The sequence below is a fragment of the Nyctereutes procyonoides genome, unplaced genomic scaffold (assembly GCF_905146905.1).
Source record: "Nyctereutes procyonoides isolate TBG_1078 unplaced genomic scaffold, NYPRO_anot_genome, whole genome shotgun sequence".
Classification (NCBI taxonomy): domain Eukaryota; kingdom Metazoa; phylum Chordata; class Mammalia; order Carnivora; family Canidae; genus Nyctereutes; species Nyctereutes procyonoides.
The window spans coordinates 33,840,710-33,860,354 of NW_026575120.1; the positions used below are offsets into that span (position 1 = coordinate 33,840,710).

The window sequence follows — 19,645 nt, forward strand, 5'->3', positions numbered from 1 at the left end:
TAATGGCCTTCAATGGGCCCAAATATCCTCGGTTCTGTTGACTTTTATCCTCCTAAGTTATAGTTTCAGAATAGTTTCAGAATTCTCCTCATCTAAGTTGTCCTTGCCTGGATATACTCTAGTTTGTTAATATTCCTCAACTTTCAGGGTTTGATGCAGTCTTTAAATGTGTTCTGGTAAGGTTAGAATTTTGAGAGTATTATTTTACTAAGTGGTGGTATGATTTCCCATGATCAGAATACTATATTTCTATTAATTCATTCTAGGATTAATTTTGCCATCAGTTATACCAATATATATGTGTATATACACTATACACACACACACACACCTATATGCACACACACACTACAGTATTGCATACCACTTACAGAATATGGTTAAAGACAAAATATACTCATACAAGCTTTGTTTTATCCATTTTCAGTAAATCTGTAAAGCCACCAGCAGCTATCATTGGGAAAAAGAAGATAATTTCTCTGAAAAACAGTAATTCACACAGGCTCACCTGAGTACTCCTACTTCATTTTTGAAGGCCTGTAACTGCTGAGGTGTGGGTGCTGTCACATTCAACATTTTCACTGCCACGTCACCTAAAAAAAATTGTCATTCCAAATGTCATTTCAATATTTTAAACTTTAAAGTACAAATAAATGATATCTTAACTTCCTAAATTGCATTAATTTTTTAAGGATAAAAACTAAACAATGATACTCCTATACTAGTATTTCAAAACACCAATTCAAAAAAATACCCAACATTGTTTTTCCTGTGGAAATTTAGTTTAACTAATTACATTCCCATGGTATTTTCTTGGTTATTTAACAATATTAAACTAGATAATTTTACTAACTGAATGTTAAATTTACCAATGACAGACCCAGTGAAACTTGGCTGAAAGAGAAAACTGCAAAATTTCATCAGAGAAAGAAAAAATATGTTAAGTGAGTACTTAACATATTTTTCAAATCCATGGATCACCTGCTTTTGCTTAGGAAAATTATTATTATTAATTTTAAAGATTTTATTTATTTATTCATGAGAGACACAGGGAGAGAGAGAGAGGCAGAGACACAGGCAGAGGGAGAAGCAGGCTCCATGCAGGGAGCCTGATGTGGGACTCGATCCCTGGACTCCAGGATCATGCGTTGGGCTGAAGGCAGGCACTAAACTGCTGAGCCACCCAGGGATCCCCTGGAAAATTACTTAAATTATAATTTAAAACCCCAACAATTTTCATGTGAAACAGGCAGAACTCTTCCACATCGCTAGTAGATGTGTAAAATGGTACAACCAGTTGAAACACTTTTGGCAGCAATTACTAAAACTGAACATATGTAAATCCAGTGGTCCCACAATTCTTTCCTTGACATACACCCAGCAAATCTGAAACATATGTTCACCAAACAACATGTACTAAGAATATTCATAGCAGCAGTATTCATAATAGCTCCAAAGTGGAAACTATTCAAATGCTCATCATACAGTAGAGATCGAAAAAGAAATCATGTTATAATCACACAATGAATACTACATAGAGAATGACCTACAACCACACACAATAATACAGAAGAATCTTGCACTTTTTTGCAGGTATGTTATACTTTGATATAAATACAGATTTTTCCTGATTATCAAAGTAATAAATACAGTGCTCCTAGTAAAAAACATTTTGAAAGTATAAAGAAAAAAATTAAAATCTCTTATACTCATGTCACTCAGAAATGATCAGTTAACATACTGATACACATCCTATTAGGCTTTTGTATGTATACAATGTGAATACTTACAAATACATATGAAAGATAACCTAAAAGATACATACTAAAATACTGACAGTCATTTTAAATTTTATGTTATATATTTATTTTTAGGTACCATAATATGAAATATTGCACATGCTGCTTTGTAAAATTTAAAAACCATGGACACCTTTCTATATCAATAAGTATAGATCTACACTATTTCATGTCTATATAATCACATATGGAGGTTATCAATTTATCCTGCCTTCTGTTAATGAACATTTTTCATTAAGTCTCTAATGAATGTACTTGCATACACGTCTGTTTGCTTCTGTCCCATTAGTTGGTAGTTCTACAAATCGACTTGTTGGCTCAACATACATATTGATAAATTGCCCTCCAGAAAATTTGTAACAATTTATTTTCCTACCAGCAGTATTATAAACACAGCTATAAACACCATCAATTAAAAAAAAAAATCTGTCCACTTGAGAGACAAATGATTTTTAGTTTTTTATTTTGTAATTCTTTGATATCTAATGAGACTAGACATTTTAAGTTTACTGGCTATTTCCTCCTTTGGTAAGTACATTTTTAATGTTTACTTGTGGTTTATAATACAAATAAAATCACAAAAAGACTTCTAAGGGAAAAAAATCTTGGAGTATAGCTCACTTAGAAAATTGTCATCTTTAAAAATTATTACACTAATGATAAGAGTCCTCGTTGCTGTGAATCCAGTTTTTATTTCCCATGATTTTTGTTAGAAACCCTTTGGAAGACTCTTGAATCTGATCAAAATAGCTTAATGATGCAAATAGGGAATATTCCCTTTGATTTTTTTTTAACAGAAGTTGTTAAACATGCCGTTTTTTTTTTTTTTAAAGATTTTATTCATTTATTCATGAGAGAGAGAGGCAGAGACACAGGCAGAGGGAGAAGCAGGCTCTATGCAGGGAGTCCGATGTGGGACTCGATCCTGGGACTCCAGGATCACGCCCTGGGCCAAAGGCAGGCGCCAAACCTCTGAGCCACCCAGGGATCCGCTACATAGGGGATCCTGTGTATCACTGTATTACATACATACCATGCCACTTTCCCTTGTAGACTGTCCCAAATGACCCGGATCCAATTCTCTGTCCCACTGTGATCTGCCCATCAGGTATCTCCCAATCATCACTTGAATCCCGTCTACCAAGTGTTTTCTTGATAATAATTGTGTAAAAGTCAAGCCAAAGCAAACAAAAAAAGAAGAGAGGAAAAAAAAATCACTATGTGGGAATGTTTTAAGCAAAAAACTATCAGCTCTTATATTTATTTCATTAAGTGAATACTGTGTCACATACTGACAAATTATATATATCATACAATCTAAAAGGTGATATTACATATAGCTATGATATGTAAAACAAAAGTACTAAAGAAGAAAAAAGATATTATATATCCTTACCATTCGATTCCTATCTTCTGAGGATGAAGATGATTTTCTTTCCCGCTGAGGTCCTGGAGATTTCTGTAATGCTTTTACATTAGTGAGTGAGCCAGGCAATGAGGCAGGGGGGGTGGCAGACAAACCTGTGGTTGATCCTAAATTAGTGAAATGAAAAATATATCTATTAAAGGAGGATCAAGTATATTAATTTATTGGGGCAGAGGGTGGGGAGAAATTTAAGACTTCTTTAAAAATGCAGTGTATGTTTAAATATACAGCGTTTAGAAATGAAAGGCCGAAAACGGCCTCATTTGGTGATTTGCACTATAATTTCTTTTAGTTTTCCGGTCAACTTAATGACTTTTAAAATATCAAGTTACAGATACAAACTTTACTGATTAGTACAGAGTCCAGAATAAAAATAATGCTTCTAAAATAAGAGAGGAATACTAAAACAATACTCCCAAGTTTTTGTTTCTTTGATTAAAGAAAGTGGAATCAATTTAAAAGCTTATATGTATTTAAAAAAAGCATGTAACTATTTTGTGTCACCTAAACAGCCAATCAATATAAAAACAGATGGAAACTCCCAAAAGTAAACATATAATAAAAATGGCTTTAATGTTAAGAATATCTGGCTCTATCATTTCAGCCACTAAAACTTTAAAAATCCTATTACTATTTAACTATATACTATTTAACAAATAGTTAGAAATATTGCTCAGTTCACTGGTTCCTGGTTTCCTATCCTACTAAACAAAAATTATTTATTACCTGTATAACAAAGTTAAAGTAAACAAAGCCAAGCAGGTTTCTCAAGACTTTCTGAAAAACTGCTACTCATATAAAGGAAGAGCAAAGTGCGTGTGTGTGTTATGGCCTCCTGTCAAGTTACTACAAATGGAAATATCCTATCAGCCAAGTGAGCCCAAAGTATACACTGAAAGTAGACTCAGTTGGCCGGGCTGCATACTTTTCCAAATGCTGACTAAGCAGAAATCCTAAATTCATTTACCTGATTTAGAAGGGTTCAAGCTAAGGACTCCTAGTATGGCCTGAGTATAGATAGCTAAGTAGAACTGAGATATCCAGTAATATCTGCATATACAACAAAAAGACCTCCAGAGAATCTTTGTTTTTTGGAAAGAAGATTACTATTTGGGGGTAGCTATCACTAATCTTTCAAAGAATAAGGATACAACTGTCTACATTTCAATGTTAAAACTGTATAGAATTTTATCATTAGTATATTACACATGTCATCATGTAGAATTTCCATGATCCAACATGCAATTTTCGAAAAGAAAATGGTATCTGGAATGTTTGTAACTAGAGCATAATCCATTTCTGATGATAACTTTCAACATTCTAAAGCCTGAACTGCTTGCTCAGGCTTCATAATCCTGAGGACTGCACTGTACTACTTACTTCAGTTACACTACTCAGCACCATAGGACTTCTAGCCCATTCTATGGATTTTATGAGAAACAGCCTGGCTGAAAGAGCAAAAACCTGAACCATCACCACTACATTCAGAGTAAGTAACAGTCACTAGCAAAACCCAGTAAATCCAATTCTTTAAATCTTTAAAAATCAGTTTAACTACTAATTAAAGTAAGGCAAGATAAAACGGGAGGGTGAAATTATACTGTTAGCTTTCCCCTTGTATTAGGGCATAATTGAGAGTGTCAATCCTCAAATTTTCTAAAGTGCGCTGAAGGACCCCAAATATATTACAAACCTTTTTTAAGGCTCCTTAACTTTGATATAATATAAAATGTACATGTCCTACATTTAAAAAACAACACTGCTATTACAGAAAAATAAAGCCAAAAGTCTAGCAAAATCTCGTAATTGTGATTTCCATTTTTAGTTTTTTAAAACCACACAAATTGGTAATAAATATTAATAGTCATGAAGGCTACCACCTAAATGGATTAAAATAAAAGTAATGCAGATTGAAGGACTACTCCCTCCATATATATATATATATATATAAGTTTATTGCCACCCACTGAGTTTAAGAAGTTATCAAGACCAAAAAGTAAGTCACATAACAGAAAACAAGATGGACATCTTAGCTTGGAATTTTCTTGCTTTTAAAAATTTACAACAGGATAGCATACAGAAAGCTTGTGGTAGTATGTGTGAGAAGCACATTCAGAGCATTCCAGCCAGGCCAAGCAGAAATTTAGTACTAAAAACTCTCACACTTACAAACACACACTGTGAGGGTGAGGCACAAACAGTATCTGTAGTTTATATTTAGTTTGCTTTGGGTAAAAACAAGAAAGAAGAGCCCAACTACCTCTGAACACTGGGCCAGGCTCAAAATCAAACACTATTTCACTGGGGACAGAATGTAGGAGGGGACTGGGAGTCCGGGATTGGCATTTCCGAAGACAGCGCATCAGGTGGTTCAAAGGGGCTGTTAGAAGAGAAAGAGAGGGGCAGGCAAACACAGGAAAACAGACACACAGAAGAACTGAAAGAAATCATGGGAGTAAATGAGCTGAAGCCTGCTTCACAAAATCATTCTGGATGTCAAAAAATTCTGCTTGTTTTCATAAAATCCTAATGACTTTTATAAAGTGACTCATAAAAAGGACAAGAAATGCCATTTGATTTTTGGTACTAAGCAGGCAGTTTTTATGACTAAGTTAACTCTGTGATGCTAACATGATGGCAACATTTAAATGCTGGATGTACTGGGCAAAATCATCAAAAGCCACAGTTATTAAGACATATGAAAGTCAAACTGGCAGCAACATTAATTGGCAGGTTTATGGAATAACAAATGGAAAAAAACCACAACTTTTTAAACTACATGCTACTGTGAATACTAAATCCAATATATAAGGTAGGGTTATCATTCTGGCAGGTTTACAAGTATACAGAAACATAACAAAAGACCGTTTTTACAATGTTTTTCAATATAAAATATCTTTAAGTCTGGGCTTAGATATTTTGAAGATAAAGCAGGTCACAGTGAAGAGACTAACTCTCAATAAGATAAATGGGTTTTGCATGTCTTCCTTATTAGACAGAGACAGCTTAAAAAGTAAGCATTCCTTCCATCTGGAAGGAATATTCAAGATAGTTTCAAATATCATTTCTGGGAAAACATTATATAGGGGTAATCTTACTTTAAAAGTACTTTCTTAAGCAATGCTTTATGTCCCCAATTTTCACAGAGTGCTAGAGTGAATATCTGATAAAAATTCTGTAAGAAATTTCAACTCAATTTTTCATTTACTTATTTAATTTACTGGACTATTAAGAGGACATAAAGGCTTTCTATTAGGGTCCATTCCAAATCCTTCTAGAAAGCCAATTCTAACAAACTGAAAATTTATGACAGGCAATCTAAGGGATTCTCCCTAAGAATGATTTAGGAAAATCAGGATTTAACTGATTCTAAGCACAATCATTAAATATTACTGGTACTGTGAAGACTCCTGGATTTAGCGTCTTGAGTTGTGGAGACAGGAATCCATAAAGCATGTAAAATAATTCAGGCTCTCTCTTTGATGATAACAGCCTTTTAAAATTATATAGTACAGGTAAGACTCCCTTTTATATCCTTTTTCTCTATTCATCTTATAAATCAGTTAAAATTTTATTAGACATAAATGATAAATAATAAGAAAACCAAAAAATATTTGGGGCTTTTCTCTATGCATTTTTCTCTGTGTCTGTGTTTCATGAAAGAAGCAAATATAAAGGAGACAAGCAGCAAAGCAAATGCATTTTTCTGAGTTTTTTTTTTTTAAATTGAAATCACTACTTACCTACATCACTACGAAACCCTTGGTCTCTAATCAAGTCCTACAAACAAACAGGAATGGATGTTTATTCAAAGCTTATGGTAAGAAAGTAATAACAACACTCAACTTTTCACTAGACATTAACAGAAAGGTTAATTCAAAATACCTATCTAGGGCAGCCAGGGTGGTTCAGCGGTTTAGTGCCGCCTTCAGCCCAGGGCCGGATTCTGGAGACCCGGGATCTAGTCCCACACTGGGCTCCCTGCATGGAGCCTGCTTTTCCCTCTGCCTGTGTCTCTGCCTCTCTCTCTGTGTCTCTCATGAATAAATAAAAAAAAATCTTAAAACAAAAAACAAAAAACAAAATACCTGTCTAATGATGATTTCACATTTTTATCATGTTTACCAGCATGATAAAACACGCTAAACATGTTAAACATGAAGAGATTATTAGTCCTGATCAAATATTGAAATTCCTATCAGCCCATTCAAAACCAATGGCTGCACCAATTCTTAAAAAAAAAAAAAATTCTGGCACATATTAAGAGCCATAAAATGTTCATACCCTTAGATCCTATAATTCCACTTCTGGGAATTATTCCTAAGGAAATAATTCCAAAGAAAAAAATGATATGCACAAAGATGTCCAGGGCAGCATTATCCATCATACTAACAATTATTTCCCTATTATAGACCTATTGACATTTGGGTTAAGTAAATTATGGTGCATCAATTTAATAAGTATTATTCAGCTACTGAAATAGCTAGGAAGCTTGTATTGGGAAACATATTTACAGTATGATAAAAAATAAAATTAAATGTACATTGATTACAATTATAAAAATACAGATGTATAAGGAATCACTAGAAGCAAAATCAAAATGGCTCAAACAAGAGTTTTGTTAAAATCTACCTTTATGATTCTTTTTACAATAGATAATATTGGGGAGTGGGGAGGGAAAAGTCTACTGGCAATAAGGCAATTTGGACCTTAATAGGTAGAACTTAGGTTTTTACCCAGTTTAACTTAAATATAAGGGACTGAATGGCCACAAATGTCTCTAATAACCACCTCACTAATTCTAGTACCCTGCTTATTTGGGGAAACAGTTTGAACTTCCATTTTATTTTATTTTATTTTAATTAATTAATTGATTGATTGATTGATTTTAACTCCTTCTTAATATAATTACTTTCCAAGGCAAACAAGCTTGGTGAGTTTCCTGTTTTGTTGCTTATTACAGAGATTAAGGATAAACTATACTCTTTATTTGAAAGCACAAATTCTGGGAGTAGGACACCTAATTCTAGATAGGGATTCCTAGCTCAGGTAGCAGAGCACATTATTCTCTTCTGTAGTTTAATTACCAGATTATTTTGTAAATAAAGTTTTACGGAAATAAAGTCACATCCATTTGTTTGTACTGTGTTCTCTCTGGCTGCCTTCACATTACAATGACAAAATTCAATAGCTGTCATTAGAAGTCATATGACCCATAAGTCTAAAATATCCTATCTGGCCCTTCAAGTTTGTGATCTTCGGTCTATAATATGGAAAATTTCCTATTTCTTCTTCTTCTTTTTTTTTTTTTTTTTTATTTACGATAGTCATACACAGAGAGAAAGAGAGAGGCAGAGACACAGGCAGAGGGAGAAGCAGGCTCCATGCACCGGGAGCCTGACGTGGGATTCGATCCCGGGTCTCTAGGATCGCGCCCTGGGCCAAAGGCAGGTGCCAAACCACTGCGCCACCCAGGGATCCCTCCTGTTTCTTCTTCTAACCTGTTTACTGAAACAAATATTTTTTGATGACCAACTATGTATTTCATTCTAAGATAGGTACCAAGTGAACTAATGTTAGGAATGGTTTCTGCTGGGGATCCCTGGGTGGCTCAGCAGTTTAGCGCCTGCCTTTGGCCAAGGCCATGATCCTAGAGTCCTGGGATCGAATCCCACATCAGGCTCCCTGCATGGAGCCTGCTTCTCCCTCTGCCTGTGTCTCTGCCTCTCTTTGTCTCTCATGAATAAATAAATAAAATCTTAAAAAAAAAAAAAAAAAAAAAGGAATGGTTTCTGCTGCCAAGAAGATCTAACTGAAGAAGCAACACTAAGGTACATAATTAAGTTACAGTGTGCAAAATAAACTGAAAAAGTAAAAACATCAAGAGTGACCAGCCAGGAGGTGGCTAAAATAATTGAAGAGATGAGATTACAATACAGGATGATTATATAAGATACATTTTTTTAAATGAATAAAACTTAATGAGAAACTTTACAAAAGAGAATATACAAAAATTCATGATATGTAGAAAGATGGAACACAGTGTTATAGTTGAAAAAGTAAGGAAGGTAAAAGGTAGTCTTGTACATAAATGATTGGTTGTTAAGAGTTATTTAGCTCAAAGTTCTACTTTTAGAAATCTAGATAAAGATTGAAAATCTTCTACTTTTTGAAATCTAGATAAAGATTTAAAATCTTTAAAGATAAAGATTGAAAACCTGCAACTGTATTCTTATTTACTATAAAATGGCCAAGGGATTATCTGTTAAATAAATGAACATAAGACTTGCAGAAAAAATGTCGTAAGGAAAAATATCAGAACAACTTCACAATTTGGCACCAGTTAAGTATTTAATACCAGAAGAGAAGATGACCAAGCTTTTCTGATCAGTAATTCAGGAAAAGTCTATCACTAATAATAGCTACGATACACAATTCTGATCTGTATTACAGATGTAGCAGAAAAATAAATACACTAAATTTTTTTTTTTTTTTTAGTTCTAATAATGCTGGATGCTTACATCAATGTTGACGGGTTCTATTGTGTTTATATGCACATTTGGAGCTGATGAGGACCGGTCTCGTTGTCCAAACTGATTTCGATGATCTTCATCTGCTGGTCGGAAAGGCTGTGGAATTGGAATGGATTTTGAAGGAGATGGACTGGTCAGAATTGGGGGCCTGGAAAAATCAAGTCATTGAAAAATAAGATTCAGGGCAACTTTATATAGATAATAACATTTAAAAAAGGATGATATAAAGATTTCCTTATAAAACATTAAAAACCCAGGAGTAACTGCGCTTAACAAACACTTAGTTTTTTAAGCATTCCAAAAAATCTTTATAGTGTCAATCTCTCATATTCAAAAATGTTTACCATGTCCAATAATTAAGCAACACAAGACAATCATATATTAAGCATTAAAGTAAATCTTTTTAAAAATTGCTTTTTGAGGGACGCCTGGGTGGCTCAGCAGTTGAGTGTCTGCCTTCGGCTTAGGTCGTGATCCCAGAGTCCCGGGATCAAGTCCTGCATCAGGCACCCTGCAGGGAGCCTGCTTCTCCCTCTGCCTATGTCCCTGCCTCTCTGTGTGTCTCTCATGAATAAATAAATAAATAAAAATTAAAAAAATATATATTGCTTTTTGATAAGATCATCAAGATAGGTGACAGAATGATCTATTTTGGTACTGTAGATAAATAATAAATTCTATGATGTCTTGCTGCACTGAAATGAACTGAGAACTCACAGAATACAATAAAGTTCTGCAAAAAGATTGTAAACCTCTGTGAGGAGTCTAATGCCCTCAGAAAGGATATCCAAGGGAAGTGGGAAGGGAGTATCACAGTAATAGAGGAAGTATGGTTATCTTGGTGAGCTCCATCAAGACCAATGAATGACACAGTGCTAACAGCCTCTCTAAAGAGATAGGTTATCATTCTACTCCATTTTATGCAAACTCTGTAATGATCTGTATTATTTAGTGGCTATTAAGACACACCCAGAAAGACAATTGTGGAGGGAATAAAAAGACATTTTGGGAGGGGACAGAGTTTAGAAAGGAATGGGAAGTAAATATAGTACAAAAAGGAATAGATGGAGGTTTGAAGACCAAAGAAGCCAAATAGTGACAAAAGGCTTTTTCTTTTTTTAAAGGTTTGCATAAAGCATGTTAACAAAATCTGAACCAGACCGGTTTATAGTTTTATTCTTTGAAGCATGCTCTAAACGGTAGGGAAAGAAATTTTGAGCTCATTTGTTCATATTAATGGAGTCCACTTAGAACTGAAATAAAAATAATACTATGTACTTTAAAAACTTAGTATCATACAATGAGAATTACAGGCTAAAACTGATGGACCTGGCCTTTAGAAAAATTACCACACTCCACTTGTTCTTTTTATTCTATTAATTATTGAAAAAATTTTAGTTTGTGAAAGAGCTATCTTTATTTTTGCTTTAGGCAGCCAATATATGCCTTTTGCTAAGGGATTTTGGGAACAGGTAAAAGAATGAAAAAATTACAAAAAAAATTGTTTTAAAGATTTTATTTATTCATGAGAGAAACAGAGAAGGGGGGGCAGAGACACAGAAAGAGGGAGAAGCAGGCTCCATGCAGGAAGCCCGATGTGGGACTCGATCCTGGGTCTCCAGGATCACGCCCTGGGCTGAAGATAGGTTGTAAACCACTGAGCCACCTGGGCTGCCTGACAAAATTGGTTTTAAAAAACGTTTTGGAAAATACATCTACTTTTAAAAAACTATAGGCTGATTTAAAGTCTCAAGTCAATAGCGTGATTTGAGTTAGGGCTTAGAAGTAGAAAAAGCTTGAATTAACTACAGTTGTATAGGGCAGTCTAATAAACACAATCAGTCTAGTACAGGCATAAGAGAAAGCAAGTCATTTTTGAAAGTTACTGAATTGGAGTATGATCGCAAAATGTAGTTTATAACAAAGCAGAACGTATATATTCAAAGGGCATTGGTCTAGAAGGAGGAAAAACAAAAACTGGGATTTGATATGATAAATTTTATTACCTAAAGAAATGAATGGATACTTAAGAAGTGAGGTTACACAAAATCAGAAAGACTGTATTTGGCAGTTGGTATCTACCATTACCCAGTAGAAGGCATCTGTTGGCCCATAAAGTCAATTTACCTAGACTTGACAGCAAGTATGTAACTTTGGAGAAAACTTTAAGTAATTATATCCTGGTGTCATAAAACATCTGAGTAATGTCCTAATCCCATGCTTAACAAAAGCAATCTTTAGATTATAATTTGGTTTCTCATAAATATCTTCTACAAGTAGACTGAGTGCTGGCTCATCCAACATAGGAACTTTGGTCTACAATAACAGCTCTATTTCTCTTGGAAATTAATTACCTGGAGTTCTGATTCAGTCTGTTCTAATTCTGGTCACTGTAAATCAGTATATCTCTAATAACTCTCATCATTTCTAGGGATTGATAAAATTCAGTTTCTTTTCTTTTCTTTTTTTTTTAAATTCAGTTTCCATACTGGGATGTATTTACCTGGACCAAGGCAGTTTATACCCTGTGAAGTATGTTGGGAGCCAGCAAACTGGGTTTCTCCTGATGATACCTCTACTTATCTTGCTGCAAACCTCTTTAAAACAGTATTAGATTAAAAATAAAAAGAATTTTACCTCTAATACCCTTTGGCAAATTACTAGTTAGTTTAGATCTAATTTTTAACCTAGAATACTAAAAGTTTTTTTTTTTTTTTTTTTTTTTTTTTTTTTTTTTTATTCATGAGAGACACATAGAGAGAGGCAGAGACATAGGCAGAGAAAGAAATAGGCTCTCTGCAGGGAGCCTGATGTGGGACTTGATCCCAGGACCCCAGGATCACGACCTGGGCCAAAGGCACATGCTCAATCATTGAGACATCCAGGTGCCTCTAGAATATTAAAAGTTTTTTTTAAAGAATATTGAGTTTGAAGCAAAGTGACTACTTCTGTTCAGCAGTATGGTAATTTTAAAATGTTGACTTTTCAGACATTCATACATTCCACAGCATTTTTAAAAAGCAGAAAAGGAGGTACCTCTAACTTTTGTTTGAAAATTAGTCAATGTATCACTTCCCCAATATGTCTTGGTTACATTCATTATTATATGCATTTCATGACCACTGTAATTGACCACTACAAACAAAATGCAAAGAAATAGCAGTACAGAATAAGACTGGCTTCCATCTTTTCATAGGCACATATAGACACATGACATAAAAGCATAAGGAAAACAAAAGTTTGAACATCTTTCTTAACATTTGCTCAAGACCAGAATGTACACTTCAGTTTAGTTATAAATAAAATACTCATGGCATAGGCAAATGGTTTTGCAATTTTAAGACAGCATCCCTTTAGTGGAAGGTAACTGTCCTGGATCATTACCATTATAAACCTTCAGAGAGACCAAGTTAATTTCATTGTGGTGTTCTGTAACTCTGCTCACAGAATTGGGACCTGCCATTAGAAAGGCATCATGGTCTACAGAACCTGTCAGGAGTAAATGCCATAGCCAAAAGATTAATTAAAAATCAAAACAAACAATTACAAGACTTTGAGCGCCTGCCTAAGAACGATCTAGGTGCATAAAACTAACAATAAAGACAGCAGGAATAAAAGGATTCCACCAGAGCAGGTAACTATTACAACCTGACCACTGCAGCCCCCACCCCAAATTTAATGGTTCCATTTTCTAGTGTTCCAAAGTAGATAAAAACATCTAGTCCTTAATACAAATCTTTTCTAGATTTTGTAGCCTATGAGACCTCTAGAAAGGTTGGTTTTGTAAAATTCGACATCTTGGAATTATCCATTTTTTTTTTCTGTCTCTAGGTGGAAAAGATAACATTACATTGTGAAGAGAGGAAGGAAGTAGAGTTCAAACTGACAATACATATTTCTGATCTTAACTAATTATCTCTGGAATATTATAGAACAGAATGCCATGTGAGGACATTTTTTTTAAAACCACGTGCTTCCAAATACAGCTTAATTTATTCTGCCTCAAATCCAAAAGGGAAAGAGTATGTAGACCTATGTAAGAAATTCTCCAAAACACTAATATCTGTTAAACTCATCATCTTTTTTTCCCTACTATGAAGCTTGAATATATGATGCCTTTGGATCATCTTTAAAGTCAGTTTTCTCCTTTATCCTCCACAACTAATTAACACTATAAATATTTTCTTTATACTTTATATATACCCATCCCTTCTCCACACTGCTACCATCCCAGTTCAAGTCTTTATTGCCTCTCATGGTCTTCACTATGAACAGCATCTGAATTGGCCTTCTTCACTCTAGATTATTTGTCCATTAATCTATCTGTATTATCACCGGTGAGTGCTTCTTTCTTCAAAACCATTTTCACCAAATTAGTCCTCTGCTCAAAAACTTTTACTCCCCCCACCTCTATTAAGTCTAAATTCCAACTTGAAACCCAACACTTTTCATAATCTGGTCTCATACGTGCTACGTCTCAACTTAGATTAGCCTCTGTTCACCACCTCTCAACTCTACCATTCCATTCCCTTTGTTTATGCTATTTCTCCCCTACCATCCCATCATTTATCACCATGCTTTTTATTCCCTGGGCTCATTAAAATTCTGAATTCTTGAAGGTCCAGTTCAAATCTTCATTAAATGTTATTAACTACTCTCACTATTCCCCGTCTATAGTAAACATGATACTATTTATGTCCTCACATTGTTTAAAATACCATGTCAGAATTTGCAAACTAATTATACACTATTTTTAAAATGTTTGCCATTGTCTCATGGGTCAATGCTACTTTTCTAAACAGGAATCATAAACTTTTATATTTGATATTACCTAATACAGTGATGAGCACAAGCCAGGGACTCTAAATATTACTTGACTTTTTTTAAGACTGGTCCAGAAGCAGTCTATGTTAGTTTTAATCTTAGGTATCTTACCAAATGGATGTACGTATTTGCCTATGGGATAAGTTACCCGAAGAAAAATTCTTAATTCAATAATCCAAGTGTTGGAAAGGTTTATAATTAACCAACAAATCCAAAAGAAACCAGCTCAAATAGCATTGTCATTGAACAGCAGGAGTCAAATCATACCCAGGAGAATCGGAGGGGGGAGCAGAAGGGGATGATCCAGACGTAAGGGCAGTCTCTGCTATGGAGGCCTCCTCCTGTGGTATTGGGTGGTGTTCAAAGAACTTGGAGACAAACAGCAAACTGTGAGGCAAAAACAAAAACAAAACAAAACAAACCTAACTTGTGCAAAACCCAGAAGCTGCATACACCAGAATACATATAGAGTTAAAAGAAATATTTGAGATCAAATTCCACTTTCAGAAATGATTGTTAAATTCAATTAGTTGTATTTTTGCCTAAAGGCTTATTTTTTAAAAATTACATTGTACTTTTTTAGAGGCAAGCTCATAATCTAAAACTAATTCTCTATATAGCAAATTTCTACATATTAGAGGGGGTAAATCATGCTTTATGGTTACGGAATTAGAAGAAAATTTATCTACCATCTCAGTTAGATGACGTCATTATAATATACTTCATAGAGTTAAATTCTCTTTGCTCAAGTGATCAAGAAAAGTTTTAAGACCTTAATAGCAGCAGCAGCAGCAGCAGCAGCAACAACAACAACAAAAGATTACAACAGACTCAGTCTTAACTCTTAGAGAAACTCTGGCATAAAGCAAATAGAAATTTTAGAAAGAGATACATTGGGCACAAAGATTTTATATCTTACTTTTAAATAAACTGGGCAGGGAAGGTTGAAGGAGAGAGAAAGAGAGAGAGAATATATATAATTTATAAAATAGTGACAGAACCAGAATCCCTGATCTGTGATCCAAAAATATAATGGTTAACTTAATTAAAATCACACCCATTCTCCTCCCAAAACCATCTAAAAATGATGTCTATGGGCAAGGGATCTTTATTAATTAAAAGAGGATATAAGACATAAGTGAAATGTATAGCTGAATCAGAATTACAGTTTGGGAGAGTAGTACTGGCTATACTACACAGTATTCTCTAGCCATCCTTTCTAAATTCTCTGTAATTCTACTGGACAGAAAATTCCCAGACCCTAAGATATGCTAGTTTTACATCAAGAAAAGTAAAATGTAGACAGAAAAGAGATTTTTTTTTTTTGATTACTTACTCAAGTTGGTCATAATTAACACACATCAGTGGAACCTCTGTACTACAACGCTGGTGAAATTTATAACCACATGTTTGACAGCGAAAACCCTGGAAAAGCAGCTTTCGACAAAAGTCACAAAATGCTAAGGTGAAAAAAGTTTTCCGTACCTGCAAAGTAGAAAACATCATAGAGAATTTCAAAAACTTGCAAGAATCTTTTTAGAAATCAACTTATTTACTCTCCTGCTTAAAATAACAAATCTTTAATTATGTTCATATCACAAGAACCGTTTTACACACTAAGATACTAATATGAAAACCAGGGGGTTCAAGACAATAGACTATATGTTTTTACCTCCCACCTAATATACGATTAAAAAAGAAGTAAAAAAGATGGGAAGTTGATAAAAAACTGGAAACTATTTTCAAGCTTGATTCCATGAAAGTTAAAGAGATGATAAACAGAAGAAGGGAATAGGAGTGAACGGAAGGTAAGGGCACACTTTAACAACTGCACAAGGAAAGGAGTTAAGAAATGCTTACTGGTGTTGACAGAACAAGAAACAATGGTATATTATTTAAAGTTACAAAGGTATCCAATACAGGAACCTGCCCAAAAACCAAACCAACAACAACAACAAAAAAAACCCAAAAATCACCTGAAGGAGGGGAAGGGGGAAGAAGAAAGATTGTAATGCTACAAATGAGCTAATTTCCTTTGGTAACAGAAGTTACCAAAAGGTAAATGGTAACAGCAGTTGATAAAGCAAGGAACTGTAGCTTAAAGTTACTATATGGTAATAATGAGATAATCACCAAAGAGCTTTAAAACAGAAATTAACTAGGATAAGGGACAGGAAAATCAATAAGAACACCTTTTACAAATTATCAGTTTGTTAGAGGATCCAAACATCTAAATTTGTGAACATTCCTTTACAAGAAACTTAAAAGGCACCATGGAAGAACCCTAGGTCAGAAGGCAAATGATACTACTCAGGGGTTACACTGGGGGGGAAAAAAAAACAAAAACATGTTAGGGAGGCTCCATCGTGGTAACTACTGAAGCCAGAAATTATTTTTAGAGTATTTGTTTTGAATAAGCAGAAAACATAAGAAAAATACCAAAATGTTAACAGTGGCTATTTCAGAGTGGTTAGGGCACAGGTGACTCTATTTTGTCCTTTGTCTTTGCTGTGTATATTCTCAATTCATTTCTGTTTCCCAGACAGTTTAAATCATGAACAATAGTAAGAAATACGTTATATTATGACCGAGAACATACCTATATTCATTTAACAGTATCTCGAATACAATGTACACCAGGACTTTCTATTATATGCCATTGCTCTCATGATTCGTTAGGTTGATTTCAATAGCCACAACTTACCAAACTCTTTACAATAAACATGCATTTAACAGGATAAAAAGTTATTTAAAAATAATGTCGCATCAAGAAAATGGTATCTTGGCACATCATGCTTTTTAGCTTTTTGAGAACATTCAGGTAATTTTTAAAAGTGGCTCTTGTTTTCTTCACCTTTTGGTTTATGTATCACTTTCTAGAGGACATAAAAGCCAAATTCCTTGTTTTTTAGCTTTGTGGCTTTTCCGTTTGTCTTTGGACATACAAGATAGTAGAGTAATTTAACATTTATGTGGCCGGTATTTGCCAAAGCAAGCATTTTTTACATTTCTCAGAGAATCTCAGAAAATAGAGCACAGAAAAATACAAAACATGTTCACAAGAATCAGCATTTATCATCACTTGATTCTCTTTGCTAACTAACCCTTTCTCACTCACCTAATAATCTGCTGAGTTTCATGAAGCTCTAATTTCTCTTTTCATTCATCTACTCACTTGCAGTCTTTCTTCCTGCTACTGACTTCTAAAACTCTACGTACCAGACTGTTTGTGTATGTAAAGGAGGAAAAAAACAAAACAAACAAACAAAAAAACCCAGAGAGTGCAGGAGGGGAAGAGAGAAGAAAACAGAGAGGAGTGGAAATGAGGAGAAGCAAATGTGCGAATGCATTTGAGAATAAATTGTGACATATAATTGTTTCTGGGAATATATCTTTGTCAATACAAGTGAGTACAGGAAGGTATACGTTCTTGTTTTTCTGCTTTTCCTGCTGCCTTCACCCTGCCAGTTCCCAGGGACTCCTGGAATGTAGGCAAATATCTAAGGAACTGCTTTTAATAATGGACTCTAGGAAACTGGGAGACATAAGCAGCATTTCTGAAGGAGCCAGCAAAACGCAGCAGAGAAAGAGAGAAGCTCTCTCCCTTTCTTAAGCAGAACACGTGCATTTACTCTTGCCTCTACATGACACTCAGAGCAACTGTTCTAAGACACAAATCCAATCACGTCTCTCCTGCTTACAATTAATTTCCAATTTTTTAAAGAGAAGTCCAAATCTTTAACAAGCCTTACAAAAACTTCTAGGAGCTGGATTCTTCTTATTCTAACCATAATTCCTGCTACACTAAAACAATCTCCTCTACAACTTTATACCATCCCCCCTGACCCTCTTTCAAAACTGAAAAGTAGTCCGCGCTTTCTGTTTCCTCTGTTGAGTACTCTTCTCTTCACTCCATCTGCTATTCCCTCATCCATCAGGCCTTAGCTTAGAGAGTTCTTCCTTTGGGAAAACTTCCTGACTCCTCCAAGCCCAGGTTAGGAGTTTCTACTCTGTGCATCTACTGTACTTTATACATACACAGTAATTAAGAGTGTTTATGAAATGTTCTTATCAAAACATCTGTCTCTCTACTCTAAGGCAGGGATATTGTTTTTCTTATTCATTGTTATAGTCCCAGATCAGACAGTGTTGGCAAATGGAAAGTTCTTAATAAATATTTACTGGCAGGTCTCCAACTGTGTTGTGAGGATTTCCATACTCTGGAACTAGGCTGCAGCTTGTTTTCATTATCCTCTTGTGGCAAGGACCTTCCTGAGGCACTACTCTAACACCATTTTGTGGTTAACAACTTAGGTTTTCTTACCTCCTTTTAACTACTTTTCAGCCAAGAAAAATAGTAATCTTCATGAAATGTAAGCTCTACCATTTTTGGATTTCTAAAAACTTAAAATTATCTTCAGATTTATCCACTTGAAATTCTACAAATTAAAAAAATCTATAGTAATGAACTTGCTGGGTCATTATTTCAAAACTATCTGCTACATAGTAAATCTGATTGACAACACTCACTGAAAAGATGCCTTACTGAAGCACAAATTATTCACCATTATTCACCACTAATGGAGCACTGAAAGCACAAACCCCCAAGGAAATCAGCTCATTATTCATCTGCTTTAGGAGTCCAGCTGTACTGATCACCAAAACACACGGGAGAGCACCTGATGCCAAAAGGGTAGCAATAACTATCCATCTAGAAAAAATAAACTATGCTCAAAATTCCATATATGATAGAAAGTAAGAAATGCATTCCTGTCTTCTAGATCATTCTACTCCTGGCTTCTGCAGGTTCTCAAGCTCTGGGCACTATACTCCCATCACTAAGGTAAAGATGACCCTTATTCCAGTTATCATGCTGGTGACACTTAGCCTAGGCTAGGTTCCAGCAAATGCAAAAACCAGATGAAGGAGGAGGTCCTCATGGAGAGTTATTTCACTTCCATTAACTCATCCTTCAGAAACACTTACACAAGTGTATTATGATGAATGCAAGATTCTGTTTAGTCCTTCGTACAAGAGAGATTTTTTTTTAAAAACTTAGATGT

General features: G+C 34.7%; 1 protein-coding gene across 7 annotated transcripts in view; it reads right to left on the reverse strand.

Moving 5' to 3' along the window:
• The window catches only part of BRAF (B-Raf proto-oncogene, serine/threonine kinase), a 175,907-nt gene that overhangs the window by 47,116 nt on the left and 109,146 nt on the right, over positions 1 to 19,645 (reverse strand). For 5 of the 7 annotated variants that reach the window (XM_055334940.1, XM_055334939.1, XM_055334941.1 and 2 more), the window contains exons 6-12: positions 15,919 to 16,067; positions 14,850 to 14,969; positions 9,747 to 9,906; positions 6,969 to 7,005; positions 3,196 to 3,332; positions 2,833 to 2,950; positions 509 to 593 (exon numbers count right to left, since the gene is read on the reverse strand). In XM_055334940.1, the coding sequence (XP_055190915.1) occupies positions 509 to 593; positions 2,833 to 2,950; positions 3,196 to 3,332; positions 6,969 to 7,005; positions 9,747 to 9,906; positions 14,850 to 14,969; positions 15,919 to 16,067 (806 nt within the window). Of the gene's footprint in view, positions 1 to 508; positions 594 to 2,832; positions 2,951 to 3,195; positions 3,333 to 5,485; positions 5,606 to 6,968; positions 7,006 to 9,746; positions 9,907 to 14,849; positions 14,970 to 15,918; positions 16,068 to 19,645 lie in introns of all 7 variants that reach the window. The other 2 variants (XM_055334945.1, XM_055334946.1) reach the window with 1 other exon arrangement.